Source organism: Poecilia reticulata, chromosome 17, assembly GCF_904066995.2.
Source record: "Poecilia reticulata chromosome 17, P_reticulata-male-v2, whole genome shotgun sequence".
NCBI classification, from domain to species: Eukaryota; Metazoa; Chordata; class Actinopteri; order Cyprinodontiformes; family Poeciliidae; genus Poecilia; species Poecilia reticulata.
This window is the reverse complement of record NC_088846.1, coordinates 20,190,597-20,204,511: the sequence shown is the minus strand read 5'-3', so window position 1 is coordinate 20,204,511 and position 13,915 is coordinate 20,190,597. Positions and strand designations below refer to the sequence as shown.

Here is a 13,915-nt window from a genome sequence, read left to right as displayed (position 1 = left end):
TTGCTATACTGTCACAATGTAATGATGACAATATAGCGAGACAGATGATCTGTGAAAAAATGTTGCTCCTCTGCCTTCTTGCAGTGCTCCCAGTGCTAACAACAAATCAGAGCCAGGAGGAGGGTCTTAGTGCTGTCAGTCATGATTGTATACCTGCTGCTCACAAATACCCTCAAGCCTTCGCCCTTGCTCTCTGCTACACTACAGCTTTCCCCATCAGTAGAGCGAAGCATGAATGCTCAGGCTAGTTAACATGGTCACTGATGACAGATAAACAATTTTCCTGAAACAGTAAGTTGTTTCTTTGCAACTAGCCCATTTAGCAGCGCATACACGAGGTTGACGGACTGTTTTTGACTGGTAGCCATGCTTTTCTTCAGACAGTGCAGGGGATCTTTTCACAGATTATCAGTCTCTTATTATACTGTCATGACATGGGGACAGTGGGGAGTCTGTCCATGAATGGATGGATGAGTTGTATTTAAAATTAAACTGTAGTTTGTTTTTCATTCGCGAGTTAAGGTTCTGCAGCAATGGTTTATTTATCCCTCATCTCTGGCTGTGAGCCTCAAGAAATTTAAACTAAAAAAAAAATGGTCAGTTAAGAAAGAACAAAAACACAAGAAATAAGAAATAGTCATGTTTTATATTTTGACCTAAAGGCGTTTTCTCTGTGTTATTGGTATTTTGTGACTGGTAACCACCTATTAGCCTTTATTGCAGCAGAAATAAAGCTGTCTCTGACTGAAGTTATTCTATTGCTTTATCTGGATATTGGGTGAAAGTGGGAGCACTTCTGGCCATAAAATTTAGGTACTTGTGTGTCATTGTTCTAATTATGTCACCTCTAAGTGCTCCGGAGGAGTTCCAAGCATGCATTGATTTTTTTAAAAAGCTCTATGATGAAGCAAATACTTTGTTGCTAATGTTATGGCTTGATTTTTGTGTTGACGGTCCTTATTGTTTGAAGATTATTGTGCGGAGTTATCAAGTCGCTGAAACGACCTGTATTATTTCATAAAATTCATTTTGCAAACAAAAAACAAACCCGCATTTCTGCCTTTTCACAAAACTTTTTATTAACTTCATTCACAAGCATACATAGCAATGCTGACGCTTTAAATGAGTGCAGTTAAATTCACTGGAACAAACGGGAGCAGATGTTCTTGAAATAATGAGCCCCTTTTGTCTGCAATGACTAAATCCAAAGAACAGCATAACGCCATTTTTTCCTTAGCATCTAATCAGCCTTGCATGCAAGGAAATAAGTGCAAACAATATTACAAAGCAGCACTTCTTCAGATCATCTAGAACCTCAAGAAGAAAGATTCAGCTTATGCAAAATGACTGTCAAGGTCTAGGACGTTGTTCTGCCTCCAGTTTATAGGCTGCTCAACTTCAGTATTGTTTGTCTGTGCATCTGAAAGCATCATGATGCACAGACGTTTTGATAGTGGTCTTTTTACAACAAGGGCAGCATAGAAACCTCTTTTGTTCAATAAAAATACTAGGTTTAGACTAAAAACATGCATAGCAGAGACAGTAGAACAGTAGAAAACTGGGGCACGGTTACCTCTTACCACAAGTCATATTTTGGATTGTTAGTAACATCTTTAAATGACTTTCAGTCTCTACATGATACTGTTTCTGAACCAATGAGGGGGGCATGATTCTGCCTAACACCATTGCCACATTAGATGAGGCTGTTTTCCACTTCTTGCAACAAAGCGTACGCAAAGTGGGCCTGAAACCTGTCAGAAAGTAGGCAAATAAAGATGACAAAGAAAAGTCAATATTTGAAATATTCACCGTTTACATAAATTTGCTGTATTTGCTGGTAAACTCTAATAGAACATATGGAATATCTAACTGACATTAGAGCTATATTGGTACGGGCCTATACCCGTAATTTCTAACATGTTGATATTGGTGGGATATATAAAACTGGGCTGATGTGATCAAACGATATTTATTCCCATCGTATTGCCATTTGTTTCTGGACGATGAGTGCAGGAGGTTGGTTGTGTGGTATTTGTTTTGCCATGTAACAGTGATGCAGCACAGGACTGTGGGGAGTTTAACTGAAGGACAGAAGCAATGGTGAAGAAAGTAGTGCGGTCAAAAAATATATACATAACATATAGTATATGGATAAATATTGGTAATTGGCCATAGCAGAAATACATCACTGGAAAAAAATAAGAGACCACTTAAAATGATCAGTTTCTCTGATTTTACTTTTTATAGGTATATGTTGTTGAACATATACCTATGTTCAACAACAGTAGTTTATTCCATGAACTACTGACAGCATGTCAGTAGTTCATGGAATAAAAGAACAAATTTTGTCTTTATTTGCAGAAAATGAGAAATGGTCAAAATCACGAAAAAGATGCAGTGCTTTCAGACCTCAAATAAAGCAAAGAAAACAATTTCATACTCATTTAGAAACCACAATACTAAAGTTTTATCTCAGGAAGAGTTCAAAAGTCAATATTTGGTGGAATAACCATGAGGTTTTCAATGGGTTTTCAGTGCAGTGGTTCCTTCATTTTTTGCAGAGCTGCAATAATATCACATCTCAATATCGGCCCAAATTTTCATGTCAGTGCATCCCTATTTTTAATCATTGGTTCTAGTATTTGATTTAACTCGGTCAGAAGGCACTCCCCAAGAAAATCCCCCTTTAAGTCTGGCAACTCTTCAGCATCCTTAAATCTCCTTGACATGCTGACTTGGAGATAACAGTTTCTTTGGTGGTCTTGCTGACTCCTTCCTCTCCCACATACATTCTTTCTTCTTGTTTCAAAAACTGAGGATTCTAAGTGCTTTTAAATGTGAGAAGCTTCTCCCATGGCGACACAGACAGATTCATCCTTGAAATACTGGAGATATCGAAGTATATAATCATCGGAGTTGAGCTTGCCTATTTGTCTGAATGAGAGTGGTGTTAGTGGTTTCATCTACAGCTCCGACTCTGTCATAGCAATAAAACTACAGCGAGTCTGGGTTTATATACAGAAGGAACGACAAAAAAAAAAAAAACTGTCTTTGCTTTTATGATGTGGGGTATTGGAGTGGCTGGTCTTTAGCTGTTGCGGGCAGATGAATGAGGTTTTTCTTCAGGCGCTGTCAGAAAACAGGATGTCTAGAACCCAGACTCCGGTACTCCGAAGTCAGACATAGCGATCCTGGAGCTAACATTATATTTATTTACAGCCTTTTTTGTGCTCAGTCATTCCAGCTGCCTCTTCTTCTTTCTGCATGAGAGAGGAAAGTAGAAACGCAAGTTTAAGTTGCTATGTATACTGATATAAATGTTGAATGTTGCCAAGGCTGTGTTAAGGGCAATGATTCAGGTCTAAGGATGACACTAAACGGTGTATTGAAAATCTTTGGTTTCGAGGAGGCTGTGAAGTCTGTGTGTCTAGAGGCATGAGAGAGCAATGCTGCACATTCTTATGAGTTTACCTTCTTTAAAGGACATTGTTCAGAAATAATTGGCTCTGTCCAGGGTTACCTCAATCTGATCACCCTTCACCTTGAAGCAAGAGATCTTTTTCATCTCTGACCAGACATCCCACACGCTGTTCTGCCAATGATTGCTCTCTAGCTTTTCACTGTCAACAGCGTTGCACTACCGTTAAGCTTTCTGAGCTCACTCTTCAGTAACTCTCTGTATCTCACCCCCAGACGGCTCTTTTCCTTATGTTCAGCAGCCTTTTCAGATAATGACAATCTAGGGCTTGTTATTGTGGAAAGCGCCTCATTGTACTGCTGGGGATTGTGCTCTCCACAGATAATGCAGTTTGTCACATAGTCATGGCATTGATGTCACCACAGTGTCACTCACCGAGTGCGTCCCAGTCAGTGGCCTCATCATAGCATTTCGAAGTTTCCTCAGCTTCCATGGCCACCTCCTCAAGATTCGTTTGATCAGCGGTTGGTGCTGGAACAATAGGTGTGTAGGTGGAGGTGAGAATTAGATGATTATGGCTGTGGCTGTTCATATTGTTGCATAAAATGAGAGATACAGGAGGATTTTGACCAACAGCTCGAGCTGTTGTACTAATTATAGTGATTTCATCCAATTTAAACGGAAATCTCTTGAGAATATGTTCTGTATTGCTGTCGATTTATTTATTTATTTTTTGTCTTTTTATATATTTTTGCTGTTGAGCAAACTTGTTATAAAATAAATCTCAATGCATGTCATAATTTTTTTTTCTTATTTGCCAATTTTGCCATCGCAATAATAGCTTTACAATCCCTGAGCTTAGAGTTCTAACACATTTTATTTCACTTGGGCTTTTCTATGTTTTGTCTGCATAGGCTATCATTTAACCAACGGAGCTGTGCTATAGATTGCTTCCATACTTTTGTCTAACCTTATACTGGTATGGTGTTGTTTTCCACCATAGATAAAACATTCAACAATTCTGTATCTTAGAGAGAGAAATCGATAATATAAGTGACCTTCCTTTTTTTATTTATTTATTTGTGTCTGTTTTTCTCTTTCCTCTTTTACAGCATCGACAAGCCCAAGGCTCTCTCCCTACTTCTCCACACAGCTGACATCAGCCATCCAGCCAAAAGTTGGGACCTGCACCACCGATGGACCACCTCTTTGCTTGAGGAGTTCTTCAGACAGGTGAGTAAGTTCTCCTGGCATTGTCACTGGAAGCATTGGTGGCTTTTGAAATATATAAAAAAAAATTATCTGTTGATGTCAGTGCGATGGTGTTTCTTTTAAACTGGCAATGTATTGGTTATTTGTTACTAAAACTGATTCAGGGAAATACCTTATTCAAAATTTGACAATTGAGTGTTAAATACCCCAGTTTTATAAAAAAATAAATAAACTAAATTTAAAAAAAAAGGTTTGGGTTTATGGCAAATGTATGCACCCCAAAGAGAGCACAGGGTTTGTTGAACTTCTGACAAGTTATTGGAATACTTGGAAAAAAAAACTCCAGTCATTTAATCAGCATCACCTAAATGAAGCAGAGAAGTTTTTAAAATGCATGTCAAGAAAGGAGAGAGGCTACGGAAGTGAATCTAGATTTTTTTAAAGGCAGATGAAGTAGAGGATTCTAATAATATCAGTGCAATACAGCTGATTTATTTTGTGTCTTCTGTTCAAGTTCGAGAATAAAATGATATTGTTAATGAGTAACTGTTTTAATAAAGAACCTCGGCAGAAGATTCCCTCAGAAAAAAAAAATCTTTATATGCGGGTCATGCATTCGTAAGTACCGTATTTTCCACACTATAAGGCGCACCAGATTATAAGGCGCACCTTCAATGAATGGCCTATTTTAAAACTTTTTTTATATATAAGGCGCACCGCATTTTAAGGCACATAGAATAGACGATTCAGTTTGGGCTGCCAATTTGTTCCGTACTCTATTATTACACATCCACATGTGTAAAGAAGTGGTCCCCACGTACTTTATATAGTAGGCTGCCCCAGTCGTTGTTTCACTCACGGTGTTGGTGTTGCGATATTGTGCCCAACTGCTTTCTGGGTAACACAGACCAACCGACACGCTGCCGCCGCAGTCTCTGTCTCTCTTCACCCGCCCCTTCGCCCCCCTGGCTTTAAATGTATTATCAAACTTTATTAACAAACCAGCGTTCTGACAACTATCCCAGCATGCACCGCGCACTTCTTCTTCTATGGGGGAAAATGAAGTCGGCGGCTGCTTACCGTAGTTGCTAGACCTGTTGTGGCTCAATATTGGTCCATATATAAGGCGCACCGGATTATAAGGCGTACTGTCGGCTTTCGAGGAAATTGAAGGTTTTTAGGTGCGCCTTATAGTGCGGAAAATACGGTAATTCAATAAAGAGACAGATTGAAACATACAATATGTCCTATTCAATAAAACAGTAGTCTATGAATTATAAAATATGTATTTGTAAACATTATCGAAAGCGACATAGGTGTAAATGATGCACCAATCCATTCATCAGTTTCTTTGTTTATATTTATTGTTTTCATTTTCATTGCCATTGTCATCATGCCTGCTTCTACAAGGCCTTTGTCTCTTGGGATGTGAATCGACAACAAATAGCTTCTCCATTGCCCATCTAAGTGGTTTGTGACAAACTGGAGGAGAAAATGAAACAGATTTGTGGCCTGAAAGGACATTGGGTGGGGCTCAGACAAATCAGATGTCTGATGACCTGTCTGTATGCCTACAGGATGTGGTGTATTTTTTGTAGGATCCAATCTAAAGTCCTTTTACTGTTGAAATTGATGTTTTTCCAGGGGGACAAAGAAGCCGAACTAGGCCTGCCGTTCTCTCCACTGTGTGACAGAAAGTCGACTTTGGTTGCACAGTCTCAGATTGGTGAGTGGCTTCTAGCATTTTGCTTCTGTTAGGACAAAACCACCAATCTTTTTTTTTTCCTTTCTTCACAGTAATCTTGAAATAAAGCATATAGTTAGGACTGAAACAATTAATAAAATTAATTGTGTTGAATCATTATTGAAATAATTGTCAACTAATTTAGTAATCGAGTAATCATTAACTGGAGTATGCAGATTAAAAAAAGAGCGCAAACAGGCGTGATGATAATTCTTCCTGAAATGTTTGTCACCAGGGTTCATAGACTTCATCGTGGTTCCCACCTTCACTGTGCTGACCGACATGATGGAGCGCATTGTCACTCCGCTCATCGACGAGGCCTCCCACTCTGGCCTTTCCACCTTTAGACGGTCCAGGTAAGTTATGAGAGAAATTTCTGGTGAAAATGTTTGTTAAATGCTTTCTTGGTAGTACAGCAAAGCAAAGGGCGTTGCGTATAAATGTGAATAGATTTTAATCTTCCAGGCTATTTAATCAACGATAAGAAGAAGAAAAAAAAAAAAGAAGTTCTTGTTTTCGAGCCTTCACCTCTCAAGATCTTTCTGAGCAACAGCTCGCTAAATTTCACGACTGAACCGCTACAGCTCCTCTGCAACAACAGCATGTCTAATGGAAGTATTGAGAACAGCAGATGAGTCTCCCATGAGTAATCCATTTCTGTGCATGGAAATGTCTCCACCTTTCATCTTGCGGAGCCACACACCTTGAAATTGGCATTTTAGAGACGCTAGTCAAGCTCTGCTCATCATCCATGATCACGAATGAGCCTTCAAGCTGGCCTGGCTTACACATTTGCCTGAGGAGATACAAAAGGAAGTGATTTTCTCTCCACTGGTTTAATTTGTTGGCTTGGTACTTTTTCCTCCAGTCTCCTTCTATATCAGCTACGTGCAAGGCTGTGAGGTGACACATGAGTAAGGCTCAGTTCCCTTAATATTGTGTTTTTAACAAGTAAGCTGCACCAAAAAGGATTGTTTAAAGGAACTTTCCATCTTGGAAAGCACTTTTATTGGATAATAAACCAGTCCTTTAACTGTCTGGCTCTGCAGCCATGCTTGCAACTGAACATAAATTTGAGCCCAGCCTTTCTCTTCTGCAGCCATCATTACCATTACTCAGTGAGGCTCCAGTTGAAGCAAACAGTGTAAAACTTGCATAGTGCAGCTGTGCTTATAGACACCTGGGTGTTTACAGCTTTCCTCATGCAGTTTATTGACAGCATTTAAATCTGCCTCAGTAGTCTGTAGCTGTATCTGCTCTTTCAGTCTTCCTTTGTTTGTCTACGTTGGGTTCGTCCGGAAAGCATTCACAGAGTTTCACTTTTCCCACGTTTGGAATAATACAGCCTTATTAGAATTGTATTAAAGTTACCTATTTCCTCAAACTTCTGCACACAAATACCTCATTATGACAAGGTGTAAACTTTTTTTTTTAGAGAGTTTTGCAAATGTATTAAAAATACAAAACCAAGAAGTCACATTTATGTCACTATTTAAAGCTAGTTAGACCAGCACAGACAGGACACATGAAAAACAAAAGGGCTCATATATCTTTTACCACTTCTGCTTTATTTATTGTAATTTATCCTTTTTCACATTTATTGCCTTCAAGTTATTTGTGAAAATATGAACATCAGTAAGTGTTTTATTGTAGATTTAGTACCAAAAAAAAATAGGAAATATCATATATCATTAGCAACGTAACTAAAAGGATACAAGTGGTATGCTGTTAGTTTACAGATCAGACCAACATCCTGTCATAGATGCCTCTCTGCAGAAACTATGGCTGTCAACTTGTTGTCGTCCTGGAGTTTTACTGTTCATCTTTACTGTATTTTCTTTTCAGTCTGAACAGTATTAGCTCAGATGAAACCAAGAGGCACAGTGTGAAGAGCATAGGATCTGACAGCAGCTCGTCTGGCCAGAGCTCCCTTCTGACGGTGGACATTAAAAACTTCAAGGCTTTGTGGAATGAGGAAGTTTATCAGAACAGGGAAAGATGGAAAGCTCAGGCTACCAAAGGTACGGTTTAACCTTCACAGTTCGTCATTTGCAGCAAAACATATAAAGCTATAAAAACTGCAGCATTTCTGATAGTGAGGAAAAAATGGTATATAAAGATGAACTGCTTTTAGCTTGAAGCGAAGTTTAATTTAGTTTTACTCAGATGTTTACCTCCCTCCCGGGTAGGCCATTATTTCTCACTTTTGTTTTTTTGTTGTGGTTTTTTTGTGCAGCAGGTAGTGTAAACAAACTAAGTTGGCAGACGTTCTAGCGAGCGTTGTAAGGAGTTTGGCACTTTTCGGTTTGTTGGCACTAAGAACAAAGTGAAAAGGCTGTGATAATTGACTGAAAGGAGTAAATCAGCAAAACATTCTGAAGTCTGTCTTAAGCTAATTAATGGGCTAAGATGCAAAGGTTTGCTAAGCTGATCAGGCCAAATCAAATTAAATCGTTGTACATAGAGTCTTTGTTCTGAGCCATTTAAGTCTTAGTGCTCTTAAGTGTTTAATGTGGAAGAACTGGACAACTTGGTTGTTGAAAATGTTGCACCTCTCATTCGCAAAGCTTTTTCTGCTGGTGAAATGTAAATATGAGCCAAAAGAGGCCCAGCTCTCCTTTCTGAGTGCTGAACAGTAACGTTCTCTTGAAAGCAAGTTTTGGCTGCCCTCAAGTGGTCAAAAGTGTAAATGGTTGTTTTAACTTCAGAAGATTTTAAGATCTTGCTTTGTATGGAGTCTGAACCAGAAAAAAACACTTAAATTAAGTCAATATTAGCTGATTGATGGAGGCTCCACTTTGCCAAACAACCTTAATCTCTCATGTGACTCCAGAAGCGGAAGAGAGAGCTAAAAAGGAGGCAGAAGAGAGAGCTCAGCAGGAGGAGGCTATGGAACCGCAGGAGGTCCAGGCAGAGTCTGGATACCCTGAACAGAAGGAGAACGAGTCAGACAGCAAGGTGCCGGAGTCAGCAGAGGTCAGCAGGTCACCAGATGGAAACACAGGGGAACCGAAGCAGGCGAACCCCCCTGGGAACACGTCACACCTGAGTCCCCTGCTGCAGAACGGTACGTCAGCTGGACTTTCTAATTCCACTGGAGAGAAAACTTCAACATCATGATCTGACATACAAACTGGTCTTGTGTTAAAAGATGCACAGGTCTTTTGATCGTTCTGGGAGTATATATATATATATATGTCAGTTTCATAAGTAAAACTGGTATTTTGGCTTTTCAGGTGAGTTGTCAGAGGGGGCTGAATCTCCTGATGGTGAAGAAAACAAGAACAAAGGAATAAGTGGTGGGTGTAAGATGACAATTATGAATTATTGACAGAATGCCAAAGTGGCTGTCATAAAGATCTAATGAAACATTCAAAGAAAAACAGATGTTTATGTGCCTGAAGGTATGAACGAGATACAAAATAAAATATCTAGACAGCAAACTAGGGAGTCGTCGCAATGATTGATGTACAAATGACGACTTTGGTAAAACTTGTTTTCAAAATGTCTAAAGTACGTATCCTGTTGCATCCAAACAGAGGCAGCGATGGAATAACAGAGCAGAGGAGCGCCATGGCGACACCGATTCAGCCCTGTCGCTGTTTAACGGTTGAAGTTGGACTTTGCTGCCCTCTACAGACTGAAAAACTGACACATTTGCTTCCTTTTTTTTTCTTCATGTCTTTGCATTTTAACAGCTTCTATCACATGTATAGTGTTTTCACCATTTATAAACAGTCAGGTGCATTATTCCTCCTTTCCTGCTTTTTTTAATAATTAAAAATAAATAAATAATAATAATGAAGAGGTTTGTTTCCATCCAGTGGCTATTATAACGGTGTCACCACTGGCAAACTAGTTTGTTTTTGTGATAGTTTGGGCAGCGTTCTTTTATTTTCCTTTTTATCGCATTTTTTAAAAACCCAACTCTTGTAGCTGTTTTAAAAGTCCCACTTCCACATTCTGGATACATCTATATTAGATTTATTTGTTGGGAGATGGGAGTTAAGAGATTTGTTGCGACTTACTACCACATATGCAGAATAGATGCATATCTAGAGGGACTTCTACAACGCCTATACTGCATGTATATTATATGTCTTCAGCACTACTGAAGACCTGTGCTCCTTAAATAAATCTAGACTAACTTAGAAAACAATTTTCCTTTTGAGTGCTCCTTATGGTTGCTAAAGCCACAAAAATAAAATATTTTGTATGTTTACTTTAACTTTTTTTGCAACTTAAATGCGTTTGTATTCCTTACAGCCAGGTGCAAATGGTTTCATTTTTTTTCTGTTTTTCTTTTCTGTACATATATTAAACGTTTATTAATGGTTGAATATGGAACATAAATCCATCAGCCATCCAGTGAGGGAAATATTTTTGAGATAAAATGTAAAATATTAGTGAAAAAAAGAAGGAAAAAAAAAAGTCCAAAAATTAGAAAGCAGCTTTTTGCAATTTTAACATATCACACGCGCAGATGCATTTGAGTTTTTTTTTTTGTAAATACAATGTTTTTGTTTATCTTTTTGAAAATACATTTGTTTTGCATTAATTTCCTGTACAATTTATGCACTACATGTGTCTAATATTGTCACATTGTGTGTTTACTTGATGCCTTCTGATGTGTTTTGAAGCTGTAGCAAGAGCTCAACATTGTTGCTAAATCTTTTTTTTTTTTTTTTTCAGTGTTCATTTTTGCTTTTGTTCTGCAGAGTAGTTTTGTGTCAAAACAGCTCCCCCTTCTTGGTCGCTGGTGTGACATTCAATCAGCGTGTTTACAGTGCGCCCGTACGCCACTTAGGCTGCCGAAACTTTCACGCTCTTGCGACGCATCTGAGGCTGCGAATCCAAAGCGTATCTGCTTCTCTTTGCCAGGATTTCAAGGCCTGTGATGCTGTATATAAAAGATGTACTTATTGCGCACTTTTGCATATGTACCATATTGGACATGTGGGTCAGTTTTCACTTTATGCAGTGCCTAGCAAAGGTATTTATGATTTGTGTAAGGTTTCCACTTTACGTCGTGTTGGAACCACAAACTTTTATTTGTTTTGTTTGGATTTGTTGTGACAGAGTAATGCATAGCTGTGAGAGAACTATTTTTCAACATTTTCTGAAAACTGGGCACATAAATCCTGCCCCGAATCGCTATTTTGTACAGCCACCATTGGCTGCTATGACAGCAACTCACTGAGATTAAATCAAGAGCATTAGGCTCAACTCATGTTCTCATCACCTCTGAGTAGCTTCCCTTTTGCTGCTGAACAGAAGTCACCCCAAAGCATGATGCTCTTCTCTCCACTTCAAAAATAATTCTCTATATCATATAAAATTCCTTTGTAGTACATTGAAGTTTGTAGTTGTAACGCAACAAAATGTGACAAAGTTTAAGTCGGTACCTTTGTAATGCACTGTGCTCAGCACATTAATTTGCAGAAAAAGAAAAGACACATCTGGGCAGTATTTGCTAAGTGATGGACATTATTTTCCTTAAACCTCAATGTTTTTTTTTCTATGACATTAACCACGTTTACTGTGTGAAGTTTAAGCTTTAGAAGGTACCTTTGTATATTATATTGCACCACATGGTTGTATCCAAACATTTTAGAGGATTGAACACTTAAAGAAATTATGTATAAAAAGTGAGGGAAGGATTGTTTTTGTATCCATGTAGTTGTTTTTTTTCTTTTTATAACCAGCTTCTAATGGGTTACAGCAGTTTCTCATGCACTGAAACCATATGCTACTTTCCATCGAAAAGATGCAGTCAGTGGTTAGCAAGCCAGCTGGCTGAATGTGTGCCTCTACCTGTACTTTCCATGTCACAAGTAACACCTGTAAACACGTTCAGTGATGTCATTATAACCCGCGCTGATCCCGGCGCGGCCGAACCGCCAGTCGAGTTCTCCTTACAATTTTTCACACTTAGGGATTCGGCTGAGACGATCCTGTTTTTAAAGATAAATGTTGCAGAATATAGTATTTTTAAAGCTAGATATTGCGCTATATTTTGCTCACTTCATTCAGAGAAGTCTATTTTATAGCTAGGCGGCGTGGCGTAGTGTCTGTTTTTTAGTTTTATTCGACTGTTTGCGCCTTTTTATCAGTCCTTTTTGTTTATTCTCTTGTCTCCCCTGTGCGTTTGTCAATCTTGTTTTTCTTCACCAGCGCTGAAGTCAGAATAAAAATAATAATAATTTGAAACTGTTAACGTAACTTGCAACAATCTTTAAATATTAGAAATAAAAACATAATTGTAATAGGCTGCCTGACACTTGGTAAAGCAGAATATCCTTTCTGGACCAAGAGACCAACACATGTACAGACTTGTAGTTTTTGCTCTACGTTCTTCTAGCTACTGTGATAGCCTATAATATATAAACATTTAACAGGACTTTATACCGACCACCATAGGAACATAGCTGTATTGCTGATCTGTAAAGACTTCTTAATATGGTGTTTTGTTCTGGTTACAATCAAACGGTCTGTTTAATGCTTTGTTTCCCTGTTTTGTCTCTGTAACGACTGATCTCAGCAACCAGTGATCTAATGACTGAGAATAGATGGATGTAGCGCGTGTGTGTGTGCTGCAAAAATACTTAACGTGCATTTCTGATCTCACTGTGACCTGCTCTGTCGATGAGTGTGATTAGATGAGTGGCTGTGAGAGAGAGGATTAAACAAAGAGGTGCAGTGGACTGCGTAAATCTGGCCAAACAACTCATTTAAGATACAACAGCGACGTGTTTTAGATAACCCAATTAACTGACGACGTTGATCTGTTTTGGTTCATAAAACTGTAGCAACACAATAATCATAACTGAAGATCCCAGCTGCAACATGTCAGCGTACAGAAGTTGAATTGTTTTAAAGCTGGCAATAATCGTCCTCTGCCTCTCTTGAGTGGACAGAATGACCAGGAGCGTGTGTGTGTGTGTGTGTGTGTGTGTGAGTGTGAGTGTGAGTGCGAGTGCGAGTGCGTGTGAGCGCACGTGCATGTGTGTGTCACTGTCCCATGCTGGCCAGGCGGCCGTGTGTGCCACCATGCTCTGTGACTGCACAGCCGTATCAATAAATCTGAACTCAAAGGGCTCAGATCATGTGTGCCTGTCTTCATTTCTGCACCTCTACACTACAACCTAGAAAATGTGAGATTTTAAATTGTATAGATTTCAACTTCTAGTCCATTAATACAACAGATGCACATAACACTAAACAAAAATGCCTAAGCTGTAATAATGCCTAGGCTTTTCCTGGCATCACTACCTGTTCACAACAATGAGAGAATTTCACTGAAAAGTTTTTGTTTTCAGTATATTAATTCAAAACCCAAATAGATTTATTGCAGAAACTGGTGAGTTTTCAGTTTATTGCACTACGTCACGCTTGAAATGATCAGTTCATGTGATTTTGCTCTTTACAGGTGTATGTTTGAGTGAAATGAACATTGTTCTTTTATTCTATGAATTACTGACCGTCTTCAAAATGCCAAGCAAACATTTAGTTTTTATTTGCAGAAAATGAGAAATGGTCAA

At 38.7% G+C, this 13,915-nt stretch overlaps 1 protein-coding gene and 1 long non-coding RNA gene across 6 annotated transcripts in view; one reads left to right on the top strand and one right to left on the bottom strand.

The window, feature by feature from the left end:
• The window catches only part of pde1cb (phosphodiesterase 1C, calmodulin-dependent b), a 109,280-nt gene extending 95,805 nt beyond the window's left edge, over positions 1-13,475 (top strand). For all 5 annotated transcript variants that reach the window (XM_008434501.3, XM_081597805.1, XM_081597807.1 and 2 more), the window contains 7 exons: positions 4,531-4,651; positions 6,275-6,356; positions 6,610-6,730; positions 8,220-8,395; positions 9,208-9,441; positions 9,611-9,673; positions 9,914-13,475. In XM_008434501.3, coding sequence (XP_008432723.1) covers positions 4,531-4,651; positions 6,275-6,356; positions 6,610-6,730; positions 8,220-8,395; positions 9,208-9,441; positions 9,611-9,673; positions 9,914-9,930 — 814 coding nt within the window. In that variant the 3' untranslated portion in view covers positions 9,931-13,475. The remainder of the gene's footprint in view (positions 1-4,530; positions 4,652-6,274; positions 6,357-6,609; positions 6,731-8,219; positions 8,396-9,207; positions 9,442-9,610; positions 9,674-9,913) is intronic.
• Positions 10-5,579, bottom strand: LOC145547881 (uncharacterized). Its single transcript, XR_014084135.1, has 3 exons — positions 5,490-5,579; positions 3,854-3,949; positions 10-3,260 (listed from the first exon to the last, which is right to left on the bottom strand). It is a non-coding gene; the product is annotated as an uncharacterized LOC145547881 (long non-coding RNA).
• Positions 13,476-13,915: the final 440 nt, after the last annotated feature.